Source organism: Ceratotherium simum, chromosome 33, assembly GCF_057802395.1.
Source record: "Ceratotherium simum simum isolate JZ-2026a chromosome 33, ASM5780239v1, whole genome shotgun sequence".
NCBI lineage: Eukaryota > Metazoa > Chordata > Mammalia > Perissodactyla > Rhinocerotidae > Ceratotherium > Ceratotherium simum.
In genome coordinates this window covers 16,696,683-16,717,329 of record NC_141932.1, presented here as the reverse complement: position 1 = coordinate 16,717,329, position 20,647 = coordinate 16,696,683, and the positions used below count along the sequence as shown (strand labels likewise).

The following is a 20,647-nucleotide window of genomic DNA, read 5'->3' as shown; positions in this document are numbered from 1 at the left end:
GAGGGACCTTGGCTCAGAGCAGCCAAGGGCCTGCCGTGGAGCCATGCAGCCTGGGGACTCGGTGTAAACGGAGCGGCTGGGCTCGCCCTGGCCCTGCAGGGCCCTCCACTGCCCAGCCCAAGAGTTGGACCCTAGCCCGGCCTTGGGCGTGTGAGAAGCCGTTGGCCCCGGGCCCTGCCCCTGCTCCTTCCTCCCCCACACACGGGACTCAGCCCTTCCTTGTGTTAAATAGAAACCTCTTTATTCTAAGTATCGTACATTCTTTAATACATTGGATTGGGGCCAGACCTTGAGGTGAGGGGAAGGGGGGGCCTGGGATATTTCTGTAGAGTCTTCCGAAACACCACCCACCACATGCTGGGCTGGGAGGTGGTGCTAGGGACGAGCTTCGTGGCCTTGGGAAAGTCCTTGCTCCCTCCGGCCTCTGTTTCCCTTCTGCACAGGGAGTCTGGGGTGGTGGAGAGGACCTCTAAGGATCTTTTCATCCCGGGGGTCTGTGGTGGTCCCAGGCAGGGAGTCAGGAGGGGGCCCTACAGGAGGATGGTTTGTCAGCAGCAAAGACGCGGGGCACTGAGGCGGGGACCTGGGAGAGTCTCAGCGTTGGGCCCGAGGCCGTGATGGGGAGGGAGGCCGGGGCCTGCGCAGACAGGCCAAATTGGGCCTGGCCAGCCGGGAGAGGGGCAGACGGCCCAGGAAGAGAGGGAGGCTGAGGCAGAAGGGCGGGCGGGGCACGGGGATATCTGAGAAGAAGGCCCGGTCCCGGGGGGGTGACAAGGTTCCCCCTTCAGACAGTTCCAGGTCCCGGGCCACGGCCAGGATCTCGTGGCGGGCGGCTGTGTTGCGAAGGCCACGGATGTCCAGAAGGGCCGCCACGTGCTTCCGCCTGGGGTAGAGGAAGGAACAGGTGCACGGGGGGTTCCCTGCTCCACATGCACACCCAGCCCCCATGTGGACCCCACCTGACCCTCATCCGCCCCAGAACCTGCCTGAGCTCTGGAGGCCCCTTGCACCCCCCCCCACATCCCTCCTCCATACCAGTCCCCCTCAAAGTCCTCCCCCTCACCAGCCCCCCTAGATCCCTCCCTTCCTATCAGCCCCCTCCACATGCGCATCTTGCACCAGGCTCCCCTCCAGATGTCTCCCTTCACACCAGCCCCCCAAGTCCCTCCCCCCATACGAGCCCCCCTCCAGAATTTCGCTTCTGACCACTTCTGACCACCACCATCAGTTTCAGAACCTTCAGCTCCAAACTCAGCACACGAGTTTTCCTTTTCACCCCGGTCTCGCTCCTGATTAAAATAACCATCAATCTTTACTCCCAACCTTAGACAGCTCCTAAATTTCCATTCTGGGCCCCTCACACCTGTTCAAGCTCTGGAATACAGCAACCCTTAACTTCACCTTCACTTTCATCTCTAACAGCTCCACTCAGATCTAGCCCAGAGGTGTTCACCCACGTTCCCATCCTAACCCTCTCCTCACCCCAAGGCCAGGTCTGGAAGTTTTTCTGCCACTGCGGTGCCAGTGTCCTCATGTAAAACTCAACTCACGATTGCTCAGTCTAGATCCCATTCTAGAACCTTCACCCCCAAATTCGGCCTCGGAACACTCATTCACTTCAACCCCCCCCCCCAACAACCCATTCCCAGAATCGTGCTCAATCAAAATTCTACTCCAGAACTAGAACTCACCTTGGGGACCCTCCCTCCAACTAGAACCTTTGTGCTCAAAACCAACTCTACTCTACAATGCTTGCCCCTAAATCCAACAGAATGGAAACTTCACCTCACCTCAGCTCAAGATGGCAGACCCCAAACTCAACTTCAGAACCACCACCATATTTCAACACAAGATCCTGAACCCAACATTCCTTTCCAGAACTTTCAAACACAGCTCTGGGGCCTTCACCACTCCCTCCAAGCCAGCTCAGTATCTTCACCTTCCCACATCCCAGATGGAATCCCCACAGCTCCAAGACACTCATCTAAAATGGGACTCAAGAACCTTCCAGCTCAACCAAGCTCCAAAACACGGCCGCAAACTCAGCCTTGGAACTGCTCCTCCCAGCCCACCTTGAGCTTCCAACTGAGCTTTGGTTCAAGTTCAGAAACCCCAATCCAGCAGGAATGCTGGCATTCCACCCCCCACCCCCCATCCCCCCACACACACACACTCCCACGGGACTACAGGGTCTGTGCCTTTCCAGGGACAGGCACCCCACACCCTAGAACCAGAGCTGTCCATCCTGAATCAATTCCAGAATCCTCACCCTCAACCTCTCGCCCTCAACCCTGGAACTTACACCCCACTGATGCCTCACTTCCTGGTCATGTGGGGTTCTGTCTCTTTGGGTACAGAATGTCTGTCCAGATAGCACTGCATCACTGCCATCACCATCGGTATTTACAGGTGGCAGTGGGGGGTGGTCTTCAGGTGCACCGCTTTAGGGCCAACCAGCTGCCGGGGTTCAAGTCCCAGCTTTGCCACTTGCTAGCTGTGACATCTGGGGTAAGCTACTTAATTTCTGCCTGCCCCAGATTATGCCAGACGCTTCGAACAGCACTCCCCTTTACTTGCAAATATTTTCTAAAATAACTTTTATTATAGGCCTTACTTATAGAGTGAGTGTGTAAGGCACTTTCCTAGGTCTGAGCTAAGGACTTGATAAGCAAGAACTGGCATTGTACTGTTGTCATCATTGATGATAATGATAATGATAACGATAACGAAGAATTGCCCAATGATCGGATGAGAAGAATACTATCATTCCCTCATGGAACAGATGAGGAGACTGAGGTTCAGAGTGGTTCACTGAGAAAGGAAATGGCCCACCATGATCGGAAGGGCGCCTGCCGCTGTCCCAGTGCATGTGCGCCTGTGTGCCCATGCGTGTCCCCGTGTCCCCCGCGGCTCCCCTGCTGGGCCGGCCCTTCCTGCCGCCGGGCGGCCCGGCGCCCCCCTGCCCCGGGCTTCCTGTGACTGCCTGTTTGTTTGCGAGCCCTGGTGGCGGCGGCGGCGGCCGGCAGCGACGGCGGCGGCAGGAGAAGGAGGGAAATCGTATTAATAATGCCCTGGTTCCAGCAGGAAACGGCCGTCAGACACGCTCACCGCCTCTCTCCCTCGCCCAAGAGGCAGGAAACGCAGGGACGGATGCCAAGGCCCGCGGCGGGGGAGGGCGTGGGGGGGGGGAGGCCGGGTGTTGGGGGGTGCTCTCACCTGATGTCTGGGTAGTCCCGCACCAGCACCCCCACTTCCACCTGAATGCTGGGCGTGTCTTCCAGCTGTAGGACTTCGGCCAAATGGGGCACCACGGCGTCCAGCCACGAGGCCTGGGACTCCTGCGGGAGAGGGCCCCGGCTCACACTTTCCCCCCAATGCCCACCCCACAAACCACACCCTTCCAAGGGCGACCCCTCCCGGCCTCAGTGTTCCCATCTGTAAAACCGGGCAGAGGACAGACTATCGTCAGAGGTTATCTGGAACTTTTGGAAATTTGAAGAAAAATCCATAATATAATCCACTCCCAGTTTTACAGATAATTTGGGGCTCAGAGACACCCCTTAGGACCTAGCCAAGTTTGCAAAATGTTACCACTGGAGGAAACTGGGTAAGAAGTACATGCGATCCATTTGCATTCTTAACAAAATTTCCAAAAAAAACAAAAAAACAAAACATTTCAAGGACTCCAGGCTAGAAAGTCCTGAAATAGCGGCTGAGTGAGGCCCTTCCGGTCCTGCTGATTACAACTGGGTACAAATAAGAGTAGGTGATTTTAGATTCTTGGATTTGGGAACGCTGTTTCTGTTGCGTTTCCCTTCTATCTGGGCTCACATAATAGCTCATGTTTCTGGAGTGTTGTCTCTGGGCCAGAAAGGGTCCTAAGCACTTAAGTGGACTTAACTGATCGGCTCCCACAACAATGCACAGGGACCCTGAGCCTCCGCATTCGCGCACAGAGGCGAGCGTCACCGTGAGAAAGCCGATTTTTACGCGCGCGGGGCAAGGATCAGAGTGTTCCTACTGCTTGAAAGTTGAGTGATGGTCTTATTCTAAGGCCCTGCCCCGGCTGTTTTCCCGGGTCCTGGAGCTCCCCGCCCCCCTGGCCGCACTGACCAGCCGCCTGAACAGCCTCTGGAGCTGAGCCGCGTCCTCCCGGAGCCTCCCGGCCACGCGGCTGCGGGTCCGCGCCGAGCGGCAGCGCAGGCGCCCGCGGAGCAGGGGCCGCACGTACTCGACCAGCGCCCGCCGGTGCAGCTCGGCCACCAGCGCCTGGGGACCGGGGAGACGCGAGGGGGGGTGAGCCGCTGGGCCCCGCTCCCGGCTCCCTGCCCACCCGCGCCCACCCCGGCACCCAGCGTGGAGCCTTCCGCCCGACCCAGCTCCCAAGGGGCGACCCCTGTCCTGCCTGATGATACCGCCAGCCCGCGGACACCCCCTAGCGGCCCCCAAAAGATGCCCGATCCCAGACCTCTCCCCATTCTCTGCAGCTCCACCGCCCAGAGGCCCCAACCCAGTCTGTACCCGGCCCTACCCCCCAGTACCGCGGGCACGCCTCACCAAGACCCCAGGCAGAGCGCCACCCATCTCACCCTGAGAGAGCTGCTCCCCACCTTGAAGGGGTCTCCGCCAGCGGAGCGCTCCTGCTCCCCCCTCCCCTGCGGCAATCCCCCACCCCCACCCCGCGCAGGCGCACCTGGTAGGGCTCGTCCTGCATCCGGCGCAGCGCCAGGGCCTGAGCGCCCAGCGTGCCCACGATGCCTTCCAGGGCCTCCGGGCTGCTCAGCCACTTCCTGCGCATCAGCTTGTTGAAGTGGGGCTGGGGGACAGAGCGGGGAGGGTTATAGCTCTCTTCCCTTCCACACTCTTTCTTCACTTACCAATTCAACACATGTTCCCGAAACATGCAGCTGAACCAGGGCTGCGCGGTGCTGCGGACACAGCTGTGATGGAGACAGCCCGACCCTGCCCTCCTGGGGCTCACAGTCCAGGAGGGGAGACAGACCCCACCCCAGAAAGTGACCACCCAGAGTGGGCAGGGCTGGGGGGAGGGAGCCCAGGGACGAGCACAGAGGGGATGCCTGGATCAGCACAGAGAGTCGAGGAGGGCTTCCTGGAGGAGGAGACACCAGAGCTGAGGCCCCAATGATGGTCATTGTTAACCAGGTGAGGGATGGGAGACAGAGTGACTCATTCGGAGGGAAGAACCAGCGTGAAGAAGGTTTAGATTTCAGAGGGTCCTGCCGATCAGAGGACCACAAAGAAGGTCAATGTGGCTGGCAAAAACACCCAAGTAATTCTCGGGCTGCAGTGCAAATGAAAATGGGGGACCCTTATTCAAAAAATTATTAAGAACTTCAAGACAGAGACAGCAGAGCATTAAACCAAGCTGTGGCCCTTCTAAGCAGGAGGCCCTGTGTGACAGCCCAGTGGAGAGATGGAGCTAGTCAGGTGGGTGGAGTAGAGTGCACAGGGCCTCCTGGGCGGTGTGAGGAGCCCCCACTTACTCCCGAGGGCACTGGGGAGCCGTGGCAGGTCCTGAGCAGGAGAGGGAGAGGGTCAGGTTTGTGCTCTGTCAAGATTGATGGGAGGGGGCAAGACACAGGCAGAAATCAGGGTGGGGAGGCTGGAAGGAGGGGAAGGGGGCTGAGCAGGGGGAAGGAGAACACAGGTGGCAGAATTCCTAGGATGCAGTGAGGCACCACCTGTGCGGGGAGGGGAGGGAGGCTTCAGAAGAGATCCTGGAGGTGGCTGGGCAGCGGGTCTGTCCCTGAGATGGAGGCTGGGGGGAGGGAGAGGGAGATGCCGCAGTCTGGATGGACACTGGGAGCTTTAGGTGCCGGAGACATTGGGGGTCGGCGTCCAGGGGGGCTCTGAAGCAGCTCCCTATCCCACTCGGCCTCAACTCCCCTTCCTGCTCTCTCATCCCGACAGCAGCCCAGTTTTCTGAACCCACAAAAATGGGGCCTGTGGGCTTCTGTTGAGAAGCAGGTGGGAATTCAGTGAGCTGAGGCTCTTGGTCCAGAGCCTGGCTCAGGACGTGTTGCTATCAAGTCTGTGCATTTGTGAAGATAACGATGGCCAATACCCGCCGGCCAGGACCCGAGCTAAGCCCTTGATGGCCAGTCTCATTGCTTCCTCACAGCCACCTGAGAAGCCTGGAATTTCTGTGCCCATTTTCCAGATGAGTAAACAGAGACCCCACAAGGATGACCAAGTTGCCCAAGGTCCCCCTACCTGGAAGTGGTGCAGCCAGGCCTGGAACAAAGACTGTACCCCCTTCCCAGCACCCCCACATTCACCTCCCCACACTCGCTCACTTTCATTCACTTACTTGTGCATTTAGTCACTCAACAAACACTCTCTGAGCCCAGCCCTGGGTGGCTCACTAGGAACACATGAGACAACGCTTGCGGACACACCAAAATGAGATAAATAAAACTCCAAGCACCTGATAATCATAAGCAGGTGGGGGAATCTGAACACTGATCTGATATTGGACGATATTAAGGAATTATTGTTCTGTTTGTTAGGTATGAAAAGGGCATTGCGGTTATGTTTGTTTAAAAAGGATCCTTATCTTTTGGAGATGCAGGCTGGAATGTTGATGGATGATGATCAGATGTCAAGGATCTGTTTCAAAATAATCCCGTGGGCAGGAGGGCGGGGGGAGATGAAATCAGATTGGCCAGGAGTCTATACTCACTGTAGCTGGTCCCCAAGAGGTCATTCTGTCATTCTGCCTACTTTTGTGTTTGTTTGAAATTTTCCATAATAAAAAGCTATTTTAGAAACATTCCAACAGATCCCTGTCCTTGAGGAGCTAACATTCTGGTGGGAGGAGACGATTTAAAAAAACCACCAACAACAAAGGAGATAGCATGGCAAGTGGCTGTAAGTGCTGTGGAGACAAAGAGAGCGGGGATGGGGGAACGGGGCTTCTGTTTTAAATAGGACAGTCAGGGAAGGTCTCACTGACAAGGTGACATTTGACTCAAGACTTTAGAGAGGGAGCTATGTGGCTATTGCAGAGAAGAGGGAACAGCAGGTGCAAAGGTACTGTGGCTGGACCATGTCTGTCATGTTAAGGAGCAGCAAGGGGGCTGTGTGGCTGGAGTGGAGCAGCGAGGGGGAAAGTGGGAGGAGATGAGTCAGAGAGGGAATGGGTCAATGATCAAGAAGGGCCCTGGGGGCCAAGGCAAAGACTTTGGCTCCTGATCTGAGGGAACTGGGAGCCATGGAGGGTTCTGAGCAGAGGAGGGACAGGATCTGATGTACAATGTGGACTGGGCATGCATTACAACCAGGAACACACACACCTCCCAGTCTCATTCCCCAGTACTCCCACCACCCTCCCCACATGCTCTCATCCACCTCTGAACTCAACCCCCGCTGGGCGTGCACAGGAGCCTATAGATGGGTGAGGGGGGTCTAGGGCCTAGGAGAGGCTGGGCAGAAATTTGGAGGATCTCAGTGGGGAGGGGCTCCACCCATTCCCCAGGCCCCCTCCTGCTGGTGGCTCTCCCCCCCATATCCTCCCACCTCTTCCTTCCTGCACACACCTCTGCCCCCCAAACAGCCCAGACATAGCCATCACCCCCCACCCCCGCCTGCTTCCCGAACACTGACTCACGGGCTGAAAGGAACTGCGGGATGCAGGGGCGCTCCCCTGTCCCCTGTCCTGCACAGGCCCCACCCCAGCCCCCTGCCTCACTCACCTGCAGCTCCTGGAACAGCAGGTCGGCCAGGACACCGTGGCAGAGCCGGGTCACACGGTCCAGAGCGCTGGCCGCTGCCTCCCGGGCCGGCTCACTTTCGGGGGGCCCCACCCGGGCCAGGCGCTCCGCCAGAGCCCTGTGGGGATCAGTGCAGCCAAAAGTCAGGGAGCCCCAACATTCAGCCCAACTGCCTGGACCTCTCTCCCTCCTTAGATGGACGCTGTATTTTGGGGCACCGGGGTGACAGGCCAGATGGGGGAGCTGGGGAGGGCCTGGGGGATGAGAAATATCGGGGGATGTCTGGGAGGCTGGGGGATGTGGAGGCTCTGTGGAATGTGATTCTAAACATCTCTACTGTAATTCTAAAATGCTACCCTTCTCATTTTCTGTCACTGTAACAGAGATGACCCTCCATCACTAAAAGGAGAGGAACATGGTCTAAGCACAATTGGGCTCTTTCTGTCTCGATTCCAGCAGGTCCCCCTCTGGGAAGGCATCCCTCAGAGTCCCCACACTTGTGGGAGTTGACAGAGGTGCCAGGTTCCTCTCTGCAAAAGGGCGGAGTCAACGATCTATCCATTAGGCACAAATTCCACAAACGATGGCGCATCTGACAGTGGAATACAGTTCAGATATTACAAAGGAATGTGGGGACTCCCCACGCGCTCTCAGAAAGACCTCCGAGCTGTGAAGGGGAAAGGGCAGAAGTGTGTCCAATATTCCACCATTTGTATTTTTTTCAAAAAGGAAAAGGAATAATAGGTATGCACCTAGTTAAATATATTTGAAATTTGTATCCTGAATTTTCAATTAGGTGACTGCATTGCCCATGTTTAAAATGCATTAAAAATCAGTTAATAAAAAAGAAGGTAAGATGAGGCAAAAAAAAGAATCTGGAATTGTTAGAGTGTTTGAGTCTGACTGCTCAGTTCTCACAATTCTAACACTCCGAGCCTCTGATTGCTCTAATTCTGGTGCTCGGTGATGCTCTGTGATGTGAGGCTTTTTAGGACTCCCAGGTTTTATGCTTCTAAGGTCCCGTGGACACGTCTCTCTGGGAGGGCAGCTCTGTGGTCCCCCCCCCAGGATCCGAGCGCCCCAGTTCAGCTTGTCCCCCGGGCTAGCCGTCTCCCCCACACGCTGTGGGTGCTCTCACCTCAGGGGGGGCCCGCAATTGACCAGCGAGATGGTCCTGCTGATGTAGGCGTCACGTGGCAGCTCCCGGAGCCCTGGATTCTCGTGGAATCGCTCTGCGCGCTGCTGGAAGCTGGTGGGAGGGGGTGTGGAGGAGGACATGACAGATGGAGACGTGCTGGGTAAGGGTCCCTCGCTGGGCGCTCAGCCCAGCGAAGCCTGGGACCCCCACTGAGGCCCCCCTGCCCCTCCTGACTTGATTTCCTTTCATCTCTCCTCTCTCTGTTGGATCCCGCATCCTGACCCCCGCCTCCGGCGCGCGCGCCCTGCCCCCAGCCCTCCTACCTCTGCAGGAACTCTGCCAGCCCCCCCAGGCAGCAGTGGGCCATCCGTTCCCCGAACTCCTGGCTGATGCGAGGTGCTTGCTCCGTGTGCTCTTCCAACAGCTGCGTGGTCAGGGGGCGAGAAGGGGTGAGGAGGGGCGAGGTCCCGCTTTCCCACCCTGGCACCCCCCAGCTGCTCCTCCTGCCTTTTCCCCCACCCCCTACCTCACACACGTCCTGTGCCAGGCTGCTGGGCCGGTCCTCCGGGCTCCCCCAGCGCTCCTCATCCTCCTGCAACACTCGAAGAAGGGCTGTCCGTGTCTGAGCCTGGAGCGGGGAGGTGCGGGGAGAGGCAGGAGTCGGGGGCTGCTGGGAGCCTCTCCCGCCTTTCTCCCACCATGATCCCCGCCTCTGAGCTCCAAGCAGGTGTGGATTCTACCCATGAACTCCTCAAGGTTATGCTGCAGAGGGAGGCTGGACCAGGAAACCGCCCCAGCCCTTTCCATCCCTAAGTCTGCGATTGGAAGGAGTCTGTGGTTGTAAGCCTGCTTCATCTAATAGCCAGAGGGTTTAAGGGTCTATTCTCTCATGAGCTGATGGCCCTAAGACTCTGCTCTCAAATTCTGCAAAACAATCATTCAAGACAGTCAGATTCTGTGATTCAAGAATTCCAAGGGTCTGGGATGCTAAGGTTTACATATCTCTGATTCTCTGGTCCAAGTTATCCTCAATTTCAGTGAGTCTGAGAATTTAGACACGTTCGAGTCTCAGAGTCTAGGCTCTCAAGTTGCAAAGATTCTGGTTTCTGTGGCTGGGGCAGGACTGGCGTTCAGGCAGGAAACACCCCTGTAGCCGGGCTGGGTGTCTACGGTTGGGCCGTTCTGCTCAGCGGCGCCTGTGCCCGGTTGGTTATGAACCATCAGCCCTGCTTATACACTGAGATGTCTTGATGCCCTCCTTCTGTGAGTCTTCGGGTCTGTGAGCTGAGGTTCTGTGACTCTCTTGCTCTAAGACTAGAAGTGTCTGAATGACCTGAACCTTACTGAGTGTCCCTATGCCCCGCTGGGTGCTTGTGATACAACACTGACCATAAGACAGAAGTGAGTAGCATGGGCTTACATTTCTGCGTCTTTTGGACTGAACTTAGAAGTCCATAAAGGGAAAAGGGAAATGGAAATAGCGAAAGGGGGAGAGGAGAGGCCCCCCAAGCCCACTGTGTCCCCTCCCTCCCTGCAGAGTGCCTCCTGCTCCCTAATCCTCAATGCCAAGTCCCAGATACCTTAACGTCGGTGACACATTCATCCTCCAAACCCCGCAGGGTGCCGGGGGACAGAAGGGGTCCCAGCTCTCCGTTCTCCAGGGCAACCACGTCCACCAGCCCTAGGACCTCTCTGGGGGGGAGGTGAGAGATAGGGAGGTCTGTGAGAGCTGAGGCTGGGCAATCAAACTCTTCCCCATCCCCGTCCCCTCACATCCGCTGTGTTTGTGACCCTGGGCCACTCCCTTCCTCTCTAGGGCCCAGCTTTGCTCATCCCTCAAAGGAAGTCTCTGGAATTGTTGCTCCCCTGGCTCCAGCTCTCTGAGTCAGCTCCCTGATGGATGGTGTCCAGGCAAGACTTGTAGGGGTCAAGTCCAGGCGTGATGATCTGGCACGCAAGATCTCACTCATGATCAGCTCCACCAGACAGAAGCTTCCTTCCACCACTGCTCTTTGTCCCTAGTGCCTCACCTGGCCTTGGAGGCTGCCCCAGTCCAGCCCTCACTCTCTGCTTCTACACTCTTGCATCTGGCCTGTGCAATATCTTCACCCTCCCCACTCCTCCCCACCACTCACACACACACGAGGCTTTTGCTCGTGGCATCTTCTCAGCCAGAAGCACCATCTCCCTACAAATTGAACTTAACTCATGCCCCACCATTCCAGGAAGCTTTTCAGACTACGCCTCCATCTCTCATGGATGGTGTGACAGTGTCATTAACACGTATTCCCACATGGGATCTAGGAGGGTGATGTTGATAGCTGCTGCCTTCCCTTTCTTCTGGTGACAGTATCCTGATTCTGTTTGAGGAACCACCCACCCTCTTCACTCTCCAACATGTGGCTTGAGTGTGGCCAAGTCCCTTTTCCCGGGAATGGGTAGGTGGCCCAGTTATGGCTAATCACCGTATTTTATCCCCTGGCCACAAGGATAGGATGTGTTAGCATTCAAAGGCCTGAGAGTTATAAGATTCTAAGACTGGGAGGGTCAATGGTGTTGAGGTTCTAGATGCTAAGATTACAGAATTCCAGGGGCCAACAGTGCCACAGTTCTCAAACTGGATGGATCAACAGTGTCAAGGTTCTAGATCCAAAGAAGGGATGAGGCTAAGGTTTAGGATACGAAGGCTCATTGGTACTAAGATTCTAGGATTGAAAGCGTCATCAGTTCTAAAGATCTAAGATTGGAAGACTCAACAGTGTTAATGTCCTAGGATCTAGAGAGAGCAGTGTAAGGGTTCTAGAATACTAAGGGTCAACAGGGCCAAGATTTTAGGACAAGAAGGGTCAGCAGGGCTAAGGTTCTAGGACTAGAAGGATCAAGGATGCTAAGATTCTAGGACTGGAAGGGCGCGCAGCGCTAAGATTCCTAGAGTGCTACGTGTTGACCATTCTGAGGTTCTTGGGCTGGAATGGTGCTGAAGTTCTAGAACTGGACGGACCAGTGATGCTAAGATATTGCGACTGGAAAGATGGATGGTGCTAAGGTTCCAGGACTGGAAGGGTCAACGGTGCTAAGGTTCTAGAATTGAAGGGTCGGCTGTTCCAAGGTCCTCAGGATCTGAACAGGGGAGGGGCAGGGACCCCGCGACCTTGGGGCAGGGGTCCCCAGGCTGTGCGGCCTGCGCGGGCCCCAGCTCACCTGGGGTACACGTGGTTGTGCCAATGCAGCAGCGCGTAGCGGTCGGCCAGCGGCAGCCTCCGGCGGGCGGCGACCCCGAGCCACTCGGCCAGCGCGCCGTGGTAACCGCGCAGGTAGACGCCGAAGGCGCCCAGGCCGGTAGGGTAGGCGGGCGCCAGGCGGCCCCGCACGACGGCCATGTCCTCCAGCAGCCGTGCCCGCAGCGCCTCCAGCTGCGCGGCCAGGCCCAGGCGCCCAGGCGCCGCCGCCTCAGGCGCTCCCGCGCCCAGCGCCACCGCCTCGGCCCAGCGGGCGCGCAGCTGCGGGCGCCCGGGCCCCGGCGCCCGTCGGCCGCCTCCTCCTGCACCAGCACCTGGCCCAGCTGCGCCACGGCGCCCGCGCCAGCGCCGCGCCGGTCCCGGGGCCCGCCAGCGTCTCGCGCACCAGCGCCCACAGCTCGCGCTGCAGGGCCTCGTACAGCAGCGCCACGTCCCGCGCCCGGCCAGCGCCCGCGCCCTCGGCCTTGGGCGGCCCCGGCGCGCCGCCCCCCGACGACGCCAGCTCCTCGGCCTCCAGCTCCAAGATGTGCTCGTCGGCCCGCGCGAGCTCGCGCTGCTGGATTAAGCTCAGGATCTCCAGCACTGTGGGGGCAGAAGGGGAGGGCAGGGGTGGGTGGTTAATGGGAAAGGGTGGGAGGAGGGGAAGAGGGTTAGGGGAGGGGAAGGTGAGGAGTCAGGGGCGTTTCGGGAGAAGGGTGTGGAATGGGGGCAGAGGAAGGGGGAGAGAGACAGGAGAGCAGGGGTGGAGGAGGAGGTCCTGGGAGGAGGAGGAGGAGAGTGGGGAGAGGAGGAGACAAGGGGGAGCAATGAAAGAGGGGCAGGGGGTCAGGGCTTGCGGAGGGGAGGAGGGGAGGGGGAAGGCCATGGAGGAGGGGGCAAGGGAGAGGGCAGGCCATGGGGAGGGGATAGGAGAAGTTAGGGAAGGGAAGAGGGGTTTGGCAACGGGCAGGGAGTCTGGATGTGGGAAGGAGGTCAAGCACTAGAGAGTGTCAGATTGGGAAAAGGATGGGGGAGTCAGAGGAAGTGGGGGTAAGGGGTTGAGGAGGAAGGGAGAGCATTAGGGCTTGGGGTCAGGGGTCAGGGCATGGAGGAGGGTATCAGAGAGTGGGTAGGACATGGGGAGGGGTCAGGGGAGTTGAGGGGTTAGGATAGGAAAAGTGCATCAGGGCCACAGAAAGGGAGCAGAGGAGCAGAGGGATGAGGGTGAGCAGTCTGAGCCAGGTAACAGGGGAGAGGGATGGAGAGAGCCAGTGGGCACTGGGCAGGGTGGAGGTGTGGAGGTGGGGAGAGGATAGTAAGACCAGCGATGGGGTCTTTTGGGGGTGGGACAGCTGTGGGGGTGATCTGGCATGCTGAGTTCCCAGGAGAGAGGAGTCATGGGGTTGGGAGGCCTCTGAGTAAAGGCAGAGGGAGGGTCCCAGCGGCCCAGGGTTACCCCGACACCTCCACCCCCCTCCACTTCCTCCCTGGCAGAGAAACTATTTCCTGGCCAGCGCTATTTCTGCCCATCCGTTTCCAGAAGGCGGGAGCTCTAGTCACCCCCTCCTCACCTCCCTGCAGTGCCCTCCCAGTCCCCAGGGAGCCCAGGCTGAAATAGCCTCTGGCCGGGATGTGGAGGGCACAGGAGGACGCAGAAAGGGCTCTCCTGAGGTCCCAGTGGGCTGCCCGTGGAGGGAGGGCTAGGAGGGGGGATGGGGGGAGATAGAGACAGGGTGAGGATGGAATTGAGTGAATGGGGGGAGTAGGACAGGGCTGGGGATGCGGATGGAGTTGCAGGGATGGGACTGGAGATGAGAGTGGGGATGAAGGTGGGCGCGGGGATGAGGGAGTTGAGGATTAGCGTGAGGTTGGGGTTGAAATCTGTAGAGGAGGATGGGAAAGGAATTGAGCATGGCGTGTGGGGCTGGGGTGGGGATGGGGTTGGAGATGTGTGTGGAGATGACAGGTGAAAGTTGAGGACAGGAAGAAGGGAGAGATGGATACGAGTTTGAAGATGACGTTTGGACGTGAGTTGGGGTTGGGAATGTGGATGGAGTTGAAGATGGAGGTTGGGAATGGGAGGTTAGGACTGGGACTCAGGATGAGAGTGAGGATGGGATTAAGAATGAAGGAGGGGCCAGCCTGGTGGCGAAAGCGGTTAAGTGCGCGCTCCACTGCCGCGGCCCGGGGTTCGCCAGTTCAGATCCCGGGCGCACACCGACGCACCACTTGACAAGCCATGCTGTGGCGGTGTTCCATATAAAGTGGAGGAAGATGGGCACGGATGTTAGCCCAGGGCCAGTCTTCCTCAGCAAAAAAAAAAAAAAAAAAAAAAGAGGAGGATTGGCAGATGTTAGCACAGGGCTGATCTCCTCACAAAAAAAAAAAAAAGAATGAAGGAGGAGGTTGAGTGTGGGGTTGGGATTGACACTGGGGGCTGTGGAGGGGCTAGGAATGGAACTAGGGCTGAATGAGGAAGTTGAGGGGAGGGGTTGAAGGTGGGTGCTGAGACGGGCCTGGGGTTGGCATCAGGAGTGAGACTGAAGAGGGGAAGGGGTTGACATGGTACGTGGGGATGGGATTGGAGTAGAGGAAGGGGCCATGGGTGGGACTGGACCACGGCGGTTGTCATGGTGTTGGCATAGCGATGAGGTTACAGATGGCGTTTGGAGAAAGGGATAGTTGGGATTAAGCATGTGGATGTGTCTCAGGGCGGAGATTGCTGATGGGGTTGGAACAAGTATGTGGTGGAAACCAAAACCACATTGTGCAAGACACTGGGATTTGGGGTAGTGTTGGAGTTGAGGAACAGATGGGGTGTTGTTATGAGTTGAACTGTGTCCCTCTCCCCCTCAAAAAAAGATATGTGAAGTCCTGACCCCCAGACCTCAGAATGGGCCCTTCTTTGGAAACAGGGTCTTTACAGAGGTATCGAGTTAAAATGAGGTCAGAGGGTGGCCCCTGATCCAATATGACTGGCGTCCTTGTAAAGAGGGGAGATGAGGACACAGAGACAGACATGCACGGGGGGAAGATGATGTGAAGACACAGAGCATCCTGTGACGGCGGAGGACGGGAGTGACGCAGCCACGAGCCCAGGACGCCAGACTGCCAGCAGAGCGCCAGAAACTGGAAGAGGCCGGGAAGGACTCCCCTGCAGGTTTCAGGGGGAGCACGGCCCTGCCGACACCTTGATTTCAGACTTGTAGCCTCCAGAAGTGTGCGTGAATCAGTTTCTATTGTTTTAAGCCACACGGTTTGTGGGCCCTTATTACGGCAGCCCCAGGAGACTAGTACAGGTGTTGGTAGAGTTGGGGGACGTAGTTGGGAGATGAAGGTGGACGTTGGGCATGGGGTTGAGTCTGAAGATGAAGTCCAGACGTGAGGTGGGATGGGGATGAAGTTGACGGTGGCTGCTGGGGCTGGGGGCTTAGGACTGGGGTGGAGTTAGGGTCGGCGTTCAGAGTGGAATGGAACAGGAGATGGGATTGGGGACGAAGGAGGAGGTTGAGGTGGGGGTTGGAGTTTGGGACCAGGGTTGGGGCTGGGGATGGGAATGGGGTGGAGTATGGAGGTTCGGAAGAGGGAGAAGGTCAAGGTTGAATGTGGATACTTCGAAAGGAGATGGGGTTGAGGTTGAATTTGAGGGGACGGAGGGAAAGAGGGTTGAAATTGGGGATAGCGGGCCGGCCCCGTGGCTCAGCAGTTAAGTGCGCGTGCTCCGCTGCTGGTGGCCTGGGTTCGGATCCCGGGCGCACACCGACACACCGCTTCTCCGACCATGCTGAGGCCACGTCCCACATACAGCAACTAGAAGGATGTGCAGCTATGACATACAACTATCTACTGGGGCTTTGGGGGGAAAAAAAAGGAGGAGGATTGGCAATAGATGTTAGCTCAGAGCCAGTCTTCCTCAGCAAAAAAAGAAAAGAAAAAAAGAAATTGGGGATAGGGAGGGAATTGGAGGAGATGGGACCACAGTTGGTGGTTCGCGTGTCGCTGGACGTTGGGGTGAGGTTGAAGATGGCAGGTGGAGAGGGGGATAGCAGGGGTGGGCGTGGAGACGGGGCTGAAGCTGGAGCCTGGTGACGATGGGGACAGGACTGCAGGGGTACAGGCTGGCGATATACATGGAGGTGGGCAGATGGAAACTGGAGAGGTGGATGGAGACGGGGTCACGGGTGGAGGCGTTGTGATTCTCCCGGGTCTGGGCCAGGGCTCCCAACTCACCTGACAAGGGCTCCTTCATCTTCGGGGGCTCTGGGACCTTGGGCGGGGGCTCAGGAGCCGCCTCTCCCGCAGGCACCACCCTCTCGGCCAGTGACGCTCGCCGGGGCTTGGGCCCACGCCCCAGTCTCAGGAAGGCCAGTCTCCGGGCGGCCTCCCCGGCTGCCTCCTCGTCGCCCTGCGCTCGGGTCCCCTGAAGCCTGGCCAGGAGGCCAATATCTGCAGAGCTCCTGCGTATTCCAGGCACCAGCATACGGCCCAGGAAAGAGCGGGACTGCCCGTCCCCGGGGCTGCCTGCCCGTCGACCAGGGGTCCAGCCCAGCCGGAAGGGGGCCAGGCCTGCCAGCTTCTCCAGGGTGGCGCGGCGGCGACAAGATGTCCCGTTGGGCAGGGTCCCCAGCTCCCCAGCCTCCTCCTCTTCCAGCCCTGGCACTTCCTCAAAGGGGTTCCGAGAGGACCTCAGGGGCAGGGTCCCCGCCCGGGGCACCTTAGAGTCTGCCACCCCTAGGCTCTTCAGGATGGGCATTTTGACAGGCAGGGACCTGGGGAAAAAATAATGGGCCATCGATGGTGTTGATGACAGTGGTGTGTGGATGACAATGCTACTGTGTACCCAGCACTTTGGGCCATGTGTGCCAGGTCTGAGCACCTACTAACCCTGTGAATCTGCACAATCCACAGAGGTAGGTGTTATCATTATGCCCATTTTGCAGATGACGAAACTGAGGCTCAGAAGCAGGAAGGCGCTTGCCTGAGCTCCCAGAGCGATTCAGGGACAAAGCCGGGATTCGTGCCCAGACCTGTTTGATTCCAGAGCCTGGTTCTTTCCCCTGAGCATCTGCATTCAGACCCTTTCCCTGCCTCACTCCTGCCCTGGAATGTTCATCATCTTAGTGGACCCTCCTACTCCGTGAGGAAGCAGGCCCAGAGAGGGGAAGGGTCTTTCCTAAGGTGGCACAGCCTGCGAAGGGCAGAGACTGCATGGGGACCCAGGCCCCACTGTCTACCCAGACATCCATGTCACACATCTGGGCACCTACCTCTTCTCCCTTGTCCAGTCGGTACCCGTCACCCCTACCCCACCCCATTCATTCCGTCAGCAAAAACTTACTGGGAAATATCCAGAATAGGCAAATCCAGAGAGAGAAAGGAGATCAGTGGTTGTCAGGGGCTGGGAGACGGGGACTGGGGAGTGGCCGCTTAATGGGTACAGGGTTTCTTTTTAGGGGGATGACAATGTTCTGGACTAGACTGTGGCGATGGCTGACAACATTGTGAATGTCCTAGATGCCTCTGAATTGGACATTTTAAAATGGATAATATGGTGAATTTTGTGTTATGTATATTTTACCACAATAAAAAAATACTAGGTATTTGCCATGGAGGCGTTGGGGATACAGCGACGGCCAAGGCAGACGCAGGCCCGGCCCATTCCACCTCCTAAGTCCCTCGTCTCCTCCCTCTCCATGGCCCCTGCCCCAGACCAAGCTCCCTCCCGCTTCCCTGCTGCAGCCTCCTCCCTGGTCTCCAGCCTCTAGTTTTGGCCCCTCCAGTCCACCTTTGACAACTTTGTTAAGACACAAACCCACCTCTCCCCTTCCTCTAACCTTCCATGGCTCCCCAGTACCCTGGGGACAAAATTCAGGCCCCTCACCTGCCAGCCGTGCACATCATCAGGGCTATCCCACAGTCTCCTCATCCTTATCCAGGCTCCTCTGTTGATCCTTCTACATGGAAGCCTGTTCTCCATGCTCCATTCAAGGTTTAGGAATGCCTCCTCCTCCAGGAAGCCCTCTCTGATACCCAAGCTGAATCAGGTGGCCCTCTCAGGACTCCCCCTACCCCAGCCCTGCCCACTCTGGGTCGTCACTGTCTGAGGATGGGTCGGCGTCCCCCCCTAGGCTGTAAGCCCCAAGAAGGCAGGGTCGGGCTGTCGCGGTCACCACTGTGTACCCAGCTCCCAGGGCAGGCACTCGGGGAATGAATGGGTGCTACACAGGAAACGGAGGAAGAAGGCAAGGACCTCATTCCTTGTGGGGGAGGAGGAATGGAGAGTCAAGCTGGGGAGTTCAGAAAGGGGCAGGCCACGAAATGCAGTGATGCAGGCCTTGGGCATTTTCCCAAGGGCACTGGGAAGGCACGGAAGGGCGCTTTTTAAAATGATGAAATAGTCCAAACTTTCAGAAAAGTAGAGAAAACAAGCTTAATAAACTACACCCGTGGCTACAATTGTAGTTGCATCTGAGGCAAACGTTCCCTCTGTTTGTTCAGGGCTTTTTAAGAATAAGGCATCTCAAATGGACCGAAGCCTCCTGCCACCCCTCCCCGATCCCGTTCCCTCCAGCCCTCTCCCAAGGAAAGCGGCATCCTGAAGGTTCTGTCCACCGACCGGGCAGACTGTTACCCTGTGCAGACACAGACTTGCATCCAGAAAGAATACATTGTTTTACATGGTTTCCTACTCTCTATAAACTATGTATATTGCAACTTGCTTTTTTTTTTTCTTTTTAGCTCACATTATAGGGGTGAGATTTATCCACACCCATCTCTGCGGCTATGTTTGATTTAAGTGTTGCATACTATTCCACTGTGTGACGATGCAAAATCGTGTCAAGTGTCCGATGTTCACACGTTCTCTTATTGCTGGGCACGTAGGTTGTTTTGAACCAGGACAGGCTCTGAGCAGGCGAGGGCCAGGGTCAGGATTGGGCAGCCACGTAAGGGTGTGTGGGGGACCTGGGGGAGGCTGGCGCTGGAGGGGCCCTGAGTTGGCTGGGCCGTGGGCAAGAGCATCTTCTTTCCTGGTGGGGAGCCCCCATGTTTCCTCCCTGACTCCAGCCTCTAGACCTGAGCTGTTGTTTCTGAAGCCTCCTGTTCCTAGAAACACCATCCCAGCCTCCGTCTAGTTTCCATGGTCCCCTATCCCCTGGGGAGGCAGTCACCATGGCACCCCTTGCCTGGAGGCCCCATGGCTGTGGGCAGTTGATACCAGCCCCCCATGCACACACTATCACACACTGGTTTCTCTATCTTTCATCTTCTAGACTGGCTTCCATGTGCCTCATCCCCAGAATGCTCCATCATCCCCCAGAACTGGCTCCATCATCCCCCCAAAACTCCACCTCCTCCTCAAAACAGGGGGCTCCAATCGCCCTCCAACTGAAGTCAACATCGCCCAAATTAGATCTGACATTCCCCCACTGGCTCCCACGTCCGCCCCCGAGCTGGCTCCAATACCCCCAAACCATTTCCAACAGCCTCAGACCTGGCGGCAACATTTCCCCAAAACTGGCCCCGACGTCTTCCCCTTCCTGGCTCCAACACCCTCCTCTGCAAACTGGCTCCGACATCCTGCCCCCTCCAGCCCCCTCGTCTGCCTCCCAGTGCCAGGCCCCTGACTCACTTCCGAGGCATCCCTCAAGCCCCCAGCCTCCAGGCTCCCGCAGGATGTCTTGGCCACCATTGCTTCCCCCGTCTCCTCCTCCTCTTCCTCACTGCCAGCCTTTCCCCAAAGCCCCAAACTCTCCGCAGGCAGCCTAAACTCTGTTTGCAGAAGTTGTCACCTCCAGTCCCCAGTGTCTGTGTTAGAGAATTGCCCTTACAAATGGCATGTCCAAGACCAACCCCAACCAATACACCCTGATCCAACCTTGCTCCCCAACAATCCCATCACCAGCCCAGCCTGTTTCAAGCTCATCCACATCTCCACTCCCAACCCTGTCCCCATCCCCGTCTCCTGCTCTGCCTCCCTCCCAGCCCTTGTGCCCTCTCCCGTCTCCAAGACCCCGTCTCTTGAGGATGGAGCAAGGCAGTCACCCGTCCCTGGCTTCAGTCTTCCCACCTGAATCCAGAGGGCATCAGACCCGCCACCTCTCATCCTTCTTCTCCCTCAGTGGTTCCCAATTCTCCACGGCTCCCCGCAGGCTCTCTGCATCCCCAGGGTCTCCAACGTCTCGCCTGCAGACTCCTGCTCCCGTCTCCCCTTGCCCTCTTGCTAGTGCCTCCCGAGGTCAGGCCCCCAATTCTCTCTTTGCCCCCAGCCGCTCCCGGCTTCAGGTCCCATCTCACAAACTCTGATCCAGCCCAAATCCAGAGTGGCCCCCGGGCGTTTGAATCCTGCCCCCTCCTCCAGCACGCTCACCTCTGTCCTCAGTGGCTTGTCCTTCTGTCCCTGCGGCTGTCCTGTCCTGAGGCTACTTCGGCCAGGAATGCTGAGAGCTTGGATCTGAGGAGGGGGGTTAGAGGAGGTCAGTTTCCTGTCAGGAAACCCCTCCCTCTCTGGGGCCAGGGGTGGGAAGGACTCTTTATCTGTCTGCCCTTTCAGGCCCTGC

The 20,647-nt window shown here is 57.6% G+C and overlaps 1 protein-coding gene across 1 annotated transcript; it reads right to left on the bottom strand.

Annotated features, from left to right (window-relative positions):
- Positions 1-219: 219 nt before the first annotated feature.
- EXOC3L2 (exocyst complex component 3 like 2) lies at positions 220-20,326 on the bottom strand. Its single transcript, XM_087421563.1, is given in 14 exon segments — positions 220-883; positions 3,217-3,338; positions 4,114-4,269; positions 4,694-4,816; positions 7,716-7,851; positions 8,872-8,982; positions 9,195-9,295; positions 9,398-9,499; positions 10,452-10,563; positions 12,073-12,376; positions 12,379-12,462; positions 12,465-12,692; positions 16,320-16,858; positions 20,158-20,326. Coding segments are annotated over 14 exon segments (2,424 nt in total). The 5' UTR covers positions 20,175-20,326; the 3' UTR covers positions 220-594.
- Between the last annotated feature and the right edge of the window lie 321 nt (positions 20,327-20,647).